Source organism: Octopus bimaculoides, chromosome 1 (assembly GCF_001194135.2).
Source record: "Octopus bimaculoides isolate UCB-OBI-ISO-001 chromosome 1, ASM119413v2, whole genome shotgun sequence".
In the NCBI taxonomy this organism is placed as follows: domain Eukaryota; kingdom Metazoa; phylum Mollusca; class Cephalopoda; order Octopoda; family Octopodidae; genus Octopus; species Octopus bimaculoides.
The window spans coordinates 181,882,352-181,894,459 of NC_068981.1; the positions used below are offsets into that span (position 1 = coordinate 181,882,352).

The 12,108-nt window shown below is 37.1% G+C and overlaps 2 protein-coding genes across 3 annotated transcripts in view; one reads left to right on the forward strand and one right to left on the reverse strand.

Moving 5' to 3' along the window:
- LOC106872705 (ceramide synthase 6) overlaps positions 1–12,108 on the forward strand; it is a 136,610-nt gene that overhangs the window by 72,230 nt on the left and 52,272 nt on the right. The window lies entirely within an intron of this gene.
- Positions 1–12,108, reverse strand: part of LOC106872721 (lateral signaling target protein 2 homolog) — a 188,997-nt gene that overhangs the window by 8,469 nt on the left and 168,420 nt on the right. Inside the window, exons 2-5 of the mRNA XM_014919804.2 lie at positions 8,927–9,018; positions 7,119–7,208; positions 3,516–3,617; positions 1,293–2,939 (exon numbers count right to left, since the gene is read on the reverse strand). Of these exons, the coding sequence (XP_014775290.1) occupies positions 1,293–2,939; positions 3,516–3,617; positions 7,119–7,208; positions 8,927–9,003 (1,916 nt within the window). The 5' untranslated portion in view covers positions 9,004–9,018. The remainder of the gene's footprint in view (positions 1–1,292; positions 2,940–3,515; positions 3,618–7,118; positions 7,209–8,926; positions 9,019–12,108) is intronic.

The following is a 12,108-nucleotide window of genomic DNA, read 5'->3' on the forward strand; positions in this document are numbered from 1 at the left end:
CATCCATCCGGAATTTCCTCCCCATTCTTGTCTTTCCTGCAGGCACTGATGTACAACAAATTAAACACAACATTCACTGCATCAATTTCTCCAGTCTCAGAGGAACTGCAAGGATTATGGGCTTAGTCATTCCTCCAGATTCAGGAAGTAAAAAAACAAACAAAAAAAAACAGGCACAGACAACTTTTTGTGAGAAGAAGGCCCCACAAGACATGACTCATCACAAGGCAGGCTGTATTATTAAAAACACTGAAGCTTAGTTTTTGTTTAGGCATGCCATTAAGTCCCATGGGTCAAACACTAGTCATGACTGTTTTAGACTACTGCCCTTTCGTTTCAAGCCTGGCTCCAACTACTGTGCTGAGTCCTTGGAATAGACATCCGTACAAGAGTCAAAGAAACCTTAACATAAAAGCTAAAGATGAAGTCTATGTGGTTATTTAATTTGCTAAAAACAGCAACTAAATCAACCTCAATCATACCATACCTCTTATAAAAGTAGGATGTATTGGATAACATCCTGTTATCCAATACATCCTGTTATCCAATACCTCCTGTATCCAATACATCTTGTACAAATTTTGTCCTTGGGTAACAAATATTATTTTCTATTTGTTTACCCCTAGAAGGTGTGAAAAATAGCCAATATTTCCTTCAAACTTCGTTTTTGTTTCATTTATTCAAACCCCAGATGTACATATTGTCAGTAACTAAGGGATATGCTCAAGTGGTTAAGATCAAGCAACTGACAAACAAATCTGTGCTATTGAGCAGAACATTTTGCTGTAACAATATTTCTGCAATTGCAACTGAGCACAGAAAAAGGTCAGTTTCACAACATTGATATCCTGGGCACAAAAGCAAAGTGTGAAGGGAATAGTAGTCATTTCCTTTGATTTCTAGATAGAACCAAATAGGAAATAACACTTATCAAAGACCAAAAAATAAAAAAATTGTTACACAGTGCAATGTAAGCCTAAATATACTATGACAGGAAAACAGAAAGGTTGATCAAAGACAGATGCTTTTGAGTGGAGGTCTAACCTGGTTTTAAACAACAACTATGCATACCTAAATCTGCATAGCTGTACCTAAGTGCCACTGTTACCTCACAGATATATATATATATATAAAAAAAAGACACAGACATGTAAAAACAGTCATCCCAATAATATGAATATGTAATCAGTTGAAACTGTGAATTTAATATTTGGATATATTAAAGCAGTTAAAACACCAAAAGAAAATGTATAATAGAAGAAAAAAAAAACAAAACAAAGGTAGCTACTAACCTTTCTCGATCCCACTCACAGTCACTACCAACACTGCATCCACTGCGACAACTGGAGCAGGTTGAACTGATGCTCTCAGTATAGCGCAGCCGTTGAATCCTTGGAATTTCCAGACAGGCTTCCGAGTCATCTGGTAACATAGCACCATGGCTCACACTGCTACCACCACCGCCGCCAACACTACCCCGACGGTAGGGGTTGCCAGCCTTGTGTTGGAACTTTTCAAGGGCACAAGCATTCATTGCTGTACTGAACTTCAATGTTCCTTTGCAGTCTGGCTCCGTGACGCGATTCGAGTGGCACACTTTCCGCTTGTTCTTGATGAGGTCTCCTCCAGCATGGCTCGTTGCTTCTGTGCTGCGACGACAGCTCCCTAAGTAGTGACTTGATGGCCGGATTGTTGCAGCTGATTCAGCACACTCTTGTAATAGATGATCATGGCTTGGGTTGTGTGCTGAGTGAACTTGTTTGTGGTTACTCTGTTGCTGCTGCTGCTGTTGTTGTTGTTGTTGTTGTGGCTGCTGTGACAGTGATGGAGGTGAAGATGAAGAATTCTGTTGCACATCCTGCTTCTGCTGCTTCTGCTGCAGTCCTACTTCATGTATAGCATCTATATCCTCGACAGAACTCGACGGCTGTATTGATATACGAGGAATTTCAAACTGAATATCATACTGCCAACTTTGGGTCATTGCAGGCGGTATATCCATAGTGGAAGGGAGCTGGGGTGACAGAGATGAAGAGGGTGGCATGAATGAGGGCAATGACAGGTTCTGGCTCACCAGGCGGTCAGTTATATCATGGTGTGTGGTCAGAATATCTGTGGATGTGTTGGGGCTCTCGCAAGCCTCCGGTTTGTGTCGAACTTGTTTAGGGGATGGAGTAGATGATGGTGAGGATGGGTAAGAGTGTTGATAGCTTAATGAATGTGACTCTTGTTGAAGCTGTGATGGTGACTGGTAAGATGGATTTACTGGTAAACTTGCTGTGTCACAAAGTTCAGCTCCACAACTAGCCTGGGCAGCATCAACTCTGTCATTTGGAATGTTGTTGTTGTTGTTGTTGTTGTTGTTGTTAGTATTACTACTGGTACTACTATTACTACTGCTATTGCTACTAGTGTCCATGGCACAATCGGCAGAACTGTGGTGATCATCATCATCACATGATGACACCGGATTGCTCAGGCTCCCACTGGAGCCAATGTTCTCACTAGAAAAACCAGAGTCTTTACTGGCACATTTGTTCAGAGATGAAATCTCTACACTTTCAACAGTTCGGTGGTCACTGGCAGGTGACCCTTTGAGTATTATGGTAACCACAGATGGAGAATGACTCATCTGTCCAATACTAAACTCACCCTCACTATCTGGAGTGACTGGGCTACCTGAGCTGGGCGAATGGACCAAAATATCTTCCTGACAAGCAGCGGAGTCTTGGTAGAGGGCAGGAGTTAGTGGAGAGATGGTTAAAAACCGGGCATCCATAGATGCAACTTTTTCTGTTTGACAAGACACCTGTGACTGGCTGTCAATATCAGACTGATGAATCAACGAGGACGACAGGTCTATCTCTGGTTCATCTGCACTGCACAGGGCCTTCTCTAAGGTAAATAATTCATCCCGGCTGAGAGTGTAAAGAAGTTCTCTGATAAAAGAATAGAAAGAAAAGAAAAAAGGTTTAAAAATTAAAAATAAATTTTGCTTTTTTACATGGTACCATTTTACACACTCAGAATGTATTTTATCCACATTTTTCAAATTATTTCACTTTACTTGTATAGTTTACTAATATATATATATATATATATATATATATATATATATGTGTGTATATATATATATGCATGACATGAGGTCTTTGATGTTGATGTAAGTTTGTTCACTGAATGACAAAAGAAAAAACTTAGAAAAAAGTTGTCAAAAAAAAAAAATAATAATTCACATATCTATTTTCACATTACATATCTATATAAGAACCATACCCAGCTTGTGACAGCTGTAATGGTATTGAATTTGAGTCCCTGAAAACTTAAAAGTCAATAAATTTCAAGTTTCCAAGGATGCAAATTTAGTAATAATTGTTCAGGCTGCATCATTTATGACCATTATACACCACAGAAAAAATTTAAGGTAAAGAATAGATATATCTAAGTACAATGTTTATAGATAAGACCTCTTTTCATTGACCACATTATTTCAAACATTTCATAAAAAAACATACCTTATTTTATAAAGGAGGGGCTGAAAAGGACGGAACATCTCCGACATATTGCTAGTTTCCATGTCTGGATTTAGTGGACCCTCAGGGTATACAAGAAGACCGCTGAAACAATAATTGGTGATCAGTTTTAAGCATCTGTGGTGCCATCAAGTAAACAATTTTAGATAATTCCATAAATTAGTGACTAAATTAGATTTAGGGAAAATAAAATACAAAAATCCTGCAAAAATTTTGTTTACATGCAAATAACTGACACCAAGGAACAGAAATCATTATTTTTGCTTTAGCTTGATTCAACTTTGCACTGGTGCTTTCTTAAGTTTTGCCAACATATGGCACTCCGTCGATTACGACGACGAGGGTTCCAGTTGATCCGATCAACAGAACAGCCTGCTCATGAAATTAACGTGCAAGTGGCTGAGCACTCCACAGACACATGTACCCTTAACGTAGTTCTCGGGGAGATTCAGCACGAGACACAGTGTGACAAGGCTGACCCTTTGAATTACAGGCATAACAAAAACAGGAAGTAAGAGTGAGAGAAAGTTGTGGTGAAAGAGTACAGCAGGGTCCACCACCATCCCCTGCTGGAGCGCCGAGGAGCTTTACGTGTTTTCGCTCAATAAACACTCACAACGCCCGGTCTGGGAATCGAAACTGCGATCCTACGACCGTGAGTCCGCTGCCCTAACCACTGGGCCATTGCGCCTCCACTTTGCCAACATACATGCATACATAAATACGTATGTGTATATATGTATATATATATAAAGATACAAACATATATGCCAAGGCCAGTAAAGCATTGGATAGACTGTCCTGCAACATTTGTTCCGGCACCTTCTACTCTCACCTCAAATCCTGCTGAGGTTAACTTTCTCTTTTATCACTTCTGGATTAGTAATAAAGTACCAGTACAGGGTAGTGAGATGGCAGCAATCGTTGGAGAAAAGGAGATGCCTGTTCTGGGTCTTTGCATCCATCGTTCAAATTCCACCAAGAGCTACAAATCCTACTGATGCCCATGTCACCAACCCCGCCTTCCTGCACTGAGGCAATGTGCCAAGGCAGACTATGACACACTGCAGCACCTCTCTGTAATCAGAAAGGCCACCAGTCATCTCAATACAGTTTGAGTCAACGTTACAGAAACCTTGAAGATCAAAGAACGCAAGGGACTGAACTCCTGTCTCTTTCTCCACATTAACCAAACTCACTGGCAAATGGTTCCTGGGGTTTCAGACTCAGAAAACATTGGAAACATCCTCAACAACAATAAAGAAACGCCACTGCCACCGAGATTTCATATATTTATATGTGTGTGTGTGTATGTGTGAACAGTTTTAAGTCCAATCATCAAAACTACTGTGTCAGGTAAACTCAGGACTTAGTTACTGTCTTGGTAATAAGTTGTAAACAACAAATTTTTAGCCCTTTTTGACATCTGTACTTACACACTAACAGATGAATATGCATTGAAAGTCAGTTGTAAGAAATCAATACAGAGGTTTGTTTCTTCCAGCTGGCTTCACTAGTAAGTTTAGACAAAAGCCATATTCCTTAGGATGGGGAGAAGCAGTGACTTGTTACTTTAAGAAAATAGCTTCAACCTTCTTGAAACAAATTAGAATTACTAGAGAAATGAGGGTGAAAGAACAACAGAATCAATAGAAAAATCAGATAAATTTGCATATCAATGTCTGGTATATACTTCTGCCTTATAAACATGGATGCTTGGTAAGCTGGTAGAATCACAAGTACACCAGGCAAAATGTTTAGTGGCACCTTGTCTGTCTTTACGTTCTGAGTTCAAATTCCACTGAGGTTGGCTTTACCTTTCATCTTTTCGAGGATGGATAAAATAAGTACCACTTGAGCACTGGGGTCAATGTAATCAACTTACCCCCTCCCCACTCCCAAATTGCTGGCCTTGTGCCAAAATGTGAAACCATTATTACTGTTATTATTATGATGATGGTGGTGGTGGTGGAGGACTGACAGAATTGCTAGCATATTAGACAAAATGCTTAGTGATATTTCTTCTAGCTCTGTATGTTTTGCATTCAAATTCAGCCAAAGTTGACTTTGTCTTTCATCCTTTCAGGGTCAATAAATTAAGTACCAATCAAGAACTGGGGCTACTATTATCAACTTGCCCCACTGCACTTGAAATTGCTGTCTTTGTCTCATGTACATTTAATTTAGCTATATAATAAAATGGTGTCCATGGTCTAAATAGCTGTTTCTAGAATATCCCAGCTATTGGAACATTATGTCAAGCGAGGAGAGGGAGAGGTTAAATAGATGTGACAGTGGAGGAACATTATTCATCATTTTATACCTATATAACAGGCAGTCCATCAGTTATGACAATGTGGGTTCCAGTTGATCTGATCAACAGAACAGCCTGCTCATGAAATTAAAGTGCAAGTGGCTGAGCACTCCACAGACACATGTACCCTTTCAGTGTGACACATAGTGTGCCAAGGCTGACTCTTTGAAATACATGAGTACTACTCATTTTTGCCAGCTGAGTGGACTGGAGCAATGTGAAATGAAGTGTCTCACTCAAGGGAACAATGTTTCACTGGGAACTGAACTCATGGCCTTACGAATGTGAGCCAAATACCTTAACCACCAAGCCAAGTGCTTTCACATACATATATATACATTACACATGCTACATATGTATAAAGCAAAGAAACAAGGACACACATTGTCGGTGCCCACAAACCAACATATGTGGCTTGCTTAGAAGACATGTAACATTACAAAGAAACTGAATGCTATAACAAGGGTTACAGCAGACAGCCTTGTAGTGAGTCATAGAGCAGAGCAAATCCAATAATAAAAATACAGGGTCAAGAAGTAAGCAAGTGACAGGATGCAACTATGTGCTTGTCATTCAGGGACCTACTATTAAAAACATGATAAGCACAATTTTAGTAGTTTGTAACAAGTACCTACAGCTTGAAGATCGTTTTTAAAATCTTTTGTTTTATTAACTGATGTGCACAAGTACTGATGTGCATGTTTGTATGTCCCTATGTACGTATGTATGCCACTAAAGGAATATAAAAATATATGAACATTTTAAAATTATATTTAACATATTTAACATAAGAAAGTGAAATAATTTTCGTTTTCATCATGAGTAAAAAATTTTGAATTTTCTGGATACCTAATTCTAAAATAAGTAAAATATACTTTTTAACACAGATTTCAAATTTTGGCTCAAGGCCAGCAATTTGGGGGCAGGGTAAATCGTTTTACATTGATCCCCGTGTTCAACTGGTAATTAATTTATCAACCCTGAATGGATGAAAGACAAAGTCAACCTTGGCAGAATTTTAACTTGGAAGGTAAAGATGGATGAAATGCCACAAAACATTTTGCCCAGCATGATAACAATTCAGCCAGCTCACCATCTTTATATATATTTTTTTTCAATATTAAAAAGATACAGGATAAGATTTTACTAGAAATTTCTTAAAACAGCAATGCATCATTTTAAAATGACACACTGAAGTTTTGTAACAAATACTAGAGAAAGAGATGCTATGCTGTTGCCCTTACTGGTAATCTCTGGTCTTAAATACTTACCAAACAATAGCCAATCGAGGGATAGTGAACATTAGTGCAGGGTCATAGTCATCTATCATCTCCTGAGTAAGAAGACCTAACTTTAGTGATCTGCAAAAAAATTTAAAATTTCTCTTTAATTAAAGAATGACACTCAAAATTGTAACAACTAATTTTTGTCTCCAAATGAATGCACACATAAGAGTGATATATCTTCTTAATTTGTAACCAAATGTTTTAGAAATTGATCCATTTTAACCACTCCTTGAGAATAGTTGAGGAAAAAAAATAAAAATTTAACATTAAAGCCTGCTGTTTAGTATCTATGAGAGAGGGAGTTCTTAAAGTCAATGCGAAAACAGAAAAGTATAAATGTGCATTCATGTGAATCAGTGTGTGAAGATTAAAGATATATAAAAACTACTGGAAAGAAAAATTGTTTGTCAAAATATATGAAGGACAATGACAGATATAGGTGGATGGATTACAGTTCACATGATACTGCTACAACCGTTCAGTGACACCCTTTTGGTAAGGTATATAACTCTGTAAGGACTTAGTGTTTGTGAATAACACTTATTTCGCAGGTGAGCATTTTGTGAAGTGTCAACTATGAAAATAATAGCTGTAGCAACAACAATCTCAGTACTATTTGCATGAGGCAAATAATACGTGTAAAATATCAAAAATTAGATTGATATTTCTTATATTTTAGATTTCTTTTTTAACCCTAAAGTAGTCAGATTTCTCAAGTTTAATGTGTTTATTCACATTGATATGAATTAGTCATGCATTACCTTGTAGTTTTGAGATTTCAATGATATGATTGCTTAGTTTTAAAATATCAGATCCATGAAGAGGTAGAAAAGCAGACACTAAAATGATGATTAATTAGGCTGTGTATTTTAAAAAAAATAAGGTTACAAAATGGTGAGGAAGTCAACAGATAGAGCTTCTTTTGTCAGACTTTCAGTAATTTTAACATAAAAACTGAACACAGGTGTCAAAACCATGATGATAGAAAATATAAAAATGCCTAGATCAAAGTTCTCAATCATTTATGCACTGAGTCAATATTTTCCAATTAATGAAGGCATGTGAGGAAAATAACTCAAAAATAAATTCTCCAAATGGCAGAGTAGCAGTCTGGAGAACCTTGCACAAGATATTATGCATACAGTGATGATATCAACTTCTCAGACTATTTGCAACACCTGTCCACTTGGTTGATTCCTATTCTAAACATATGAATATAATAAAGAGGAAAAGAAAATATATTTCTTGCAATATCACCATTCAAAAAAGAAAAATATGACAAACTTATTACAAGCAGTCATATTACCAAATTACCAAAGACAAGATTCCTTGGAAATTATATTCATCAATTTCCATGTAAACCTTCCTTACCTGCATTTAAGCTTTGTAGGGTTGAGGCAAAATATACACTGCAAATGAGAAGTTGTCAAGTGTCTCAACTAACAAAATACTGATTTGTTCCAGTGAACATTAACTGTTTTGATATCAACCTGATTGATATTTCTTTTAGTCTTATAAAGCAAAATCACATTTTAACCTTTAACATTTAAACAAGCAACATGCAGCTTGTTTTGAGTACAAATCAACTAAATCCAGCCTCTCACACCTACCATACAATGTCATTCTAAAAATAAACCATCATTTCATTGAAATCTCTTAGCTACAAGAATGCATGTTTAATTCAAAACAATGTGACTAATAATGTTCCAGATAAGATGAGATTCATACATTAAATTGACTTCTTTATTATTTTCAAAGACATGGTCACAAAATAATCAAGTGATTTCACTCACCTATGCACAGTTTCTGAAAACAAAACAGTCACCTCTTGCAATATATCATATTCTTTCATTGTCTTCACAGGAACCATTGCACTCACATAGCTAAAAGAGAAACAGATTAGAAAACTTAATTATATATAGGTGTGTGTGTGTGTGTGTGTGTGTTGACTCATATAAGGAAATATAGACATTGGAGTTTGACACAGTTGAACTCCAATTTTGTTAAACTGTCCAACCCATCCCAGCACAGAAAACATGTTGAACAATGGGGATGAGAACCCAAAAGCTTATTATCTCTTGTCGCTGTGTTTTCTGACTAGAATTTAATTCTTTTAATATTTTTAACCAGTAGAGAATAAACAACTGAATTAGCATGACAGAATGCAGACAGGAGAAAAAAAGTCTCAAAGTAATACAATGTATGTCAGAGTGTGTGAAAATTATGTAAGTGTACACAGAGCATGTGCATTTGCTGCATCTATAAATCATAACTTGCTAACAGAGCAGTTTTACAATTCATGAAATTACATGTGCATGTAAGTGTTTTATATTTATATACGTCAGGGGTTCTCAACCATTTTTTATCCATGGAAGCCTTTGATTGTTATTTTAGCCTGGTGGTCTCCTATAGTCAATCAATGCATGGAAACTAGTTTTACAGAAACTTCTTTCAAAATTCTTATTTTGTAATTCACACATTAACTTGTGTAGCTTGATCTATGCAAAATGTTAGATAAAGAAACCCAACTGTTTCTTGCAGTAAATGCCAAAGCATACACCTAAAGCAACATTTTTTCAGAATACTATTTAGGATATTATTATGGATCCCCAATTTACTATTTTGTTACATGGACCCCCAAAATCTTACATAGACCCTCAGGGGTCATATGGAACCTGGTTGAGAACCACTGATATATGTATAACCAATTTTGTTGCACGTAAGTTTTAAGAATAAAATCTTATATGGACCTTGGTTGAGAACCACTGATTCAACGCATCAGACAAAATGCTTAGCAATTTTTTTTCCAGCTCTTTTTGTTCTGAGTTCAAATCTCTTTGAAGCCAACTTTGCCTTTCGTCTTTTGGGATCAATAAAATAAGTTCCAGATGAGCATTGGGGGTGTGGAGTGGGGTGTCAATGTAACCAATTAGCCCTCACCTACTTAAAGATGCTGGCCTTGTCTCAAAATTTGAAGCAATTATCATTATTACTGAGGTTAACTTTGGCTTTCATCCTTTTGAAGTCGAATTAAATTACCTGTTAACACCTGGGTTGATGTAATCAGCTAGCCCTTTCTCTTCAGGGCAGTGGATCGACAGAATTGTTAGATTAGAACAAATACCACAAATCATTTTGTCCAATAATCTATGTTCTGGATTCAGTTTCTGCTGAGCTCAACTTTGCTTTTCATCCATTTGCAGTCAGTAAAATCAAATACCTGTGAAATACTAGGGTCATTTCCCTCAGGACTGCTGGCCTTGTGTCTAAATCAGAAGCAATAGTAATATTGATTTCAAATTTTAGCACAAGGCCAGCAATTTTGGGGAAGCGGGTAAGTTAATTATGTCAGTGTCCAGTGCTCAACTGTTACTTATTCTATTGAGCCCAAAAGGACAGAAGGTAAAGTCAACCTCGACAGAATTTGAACTCGGAATGTAGACAAACGAAATGTTGCTTAGCATTTTGCCCAGCTTGCTAGCAATTCTGCCAGCTCATTCCCTTAAGAGCAATAATATTATTAAATAAATTCCTAATGAATAAATAGTGGAACTTGAAGTATATAAAGTTATAAATAACATGCAGAATTTTGGGTCAAAAAACCCCCCTTGGATGGAAAAAGAGGTTTTTTTTTATCCCAATATTCTTCACTGAATTATTTTATAGATTTGTCAAACCATCTAAAGCCCATGCCAGCATTGAGAATGATGATGATGATGACATCTACTTTGAATTCCACCATTAAAAATGATTTATTTCATATCTCTCATTTCTAAACACCCCTCCTCCTCATCCTCTTTCCCCCTCCTTATCAGCATCATCAAATGACTTTTTTAATGTTTTTATTCATTTAAGGCTGTCCTAGAGAATTTTAATTTCTACTATCCATCAAATTTTTTTAAAAATCAATCGTGATTTATTGAATGTGATCAGACATAATTAAATTTGGTGGGGGGTGGGCAGGTAGAGAAGAAAGGTTTGCTTTCATATTACTGATTCTAACCTGTTGGCTGTGGCCATGTTAACAATTTCGTGACTGTATTTCAACTGGAGTCAAACCAATTTCGAGAGATGTTCTAAATGATATGTCAGATCTGATTTAGATTTCTCGCTTTTAGTTTCTCGGGACTAAACACAAGTGTATCTTTCGGGGGAAATAGACAAGTTAATAATGATATTCTATATTGTGATTGCTACTTCAAATGTTTTGGGGTAATTTTAGTTATTTGAAACAAATACAAGCCGCTGTCTACTCACTAAATAAAATTTACTTCTCAGAGTGACTTAGCTTTAAGCTTACATCAGCTTTTTCTGTTGAATCATTGAATCATTCTCAGATTCATATCATCATCATCATTCTAATGTCCACTTTTCCATGTTTGCATGGGTTGGAATTTTCTGAGGCAGTTTCCTACACCAGGATACCATTCTTGTTACTTGTCCACACCTACTTCTGAACAAGGTGGTACTTCCCCATGGCCAGATATAGAAGATTGGAATTGAAGAACACCACTTGTGTGACAGTGATGCTCGTTTACAGCTGTTGTGTGATGTCAAAACAAGGGAGGCACAAACATATATGTATATCCACACACAGGCACACCTATGAACACATACTATTCCCCACCACATATATATGGTGCTGGTACCATTAGGAAGGGCATACAACCATAAAAACCGTCAAAACAGACAGTTGAACTTGGTGCAGTCCTCTGGCTTGTAGCTCCTGTCAACCATCGAACTCATGCCAGCATGGAAAGCAGATGTTAAATTGTGATAATCATGTATATATAGGTGTAGGAGGGGCTGTGTGGTAAGTAGTTTGCTACCAACCACATGGTCCCAGGTTCAGTCCCACTGCGTGGCACCTTGGACAAGTGTCTGCTACTATAGCCTCGGGCTATCCAAAGCCTTGTGAGTGGATTTGGTAGACGGAAACTGAAAGAAGCCTGGTGTGTGTGTGTGTGTGTGTGTG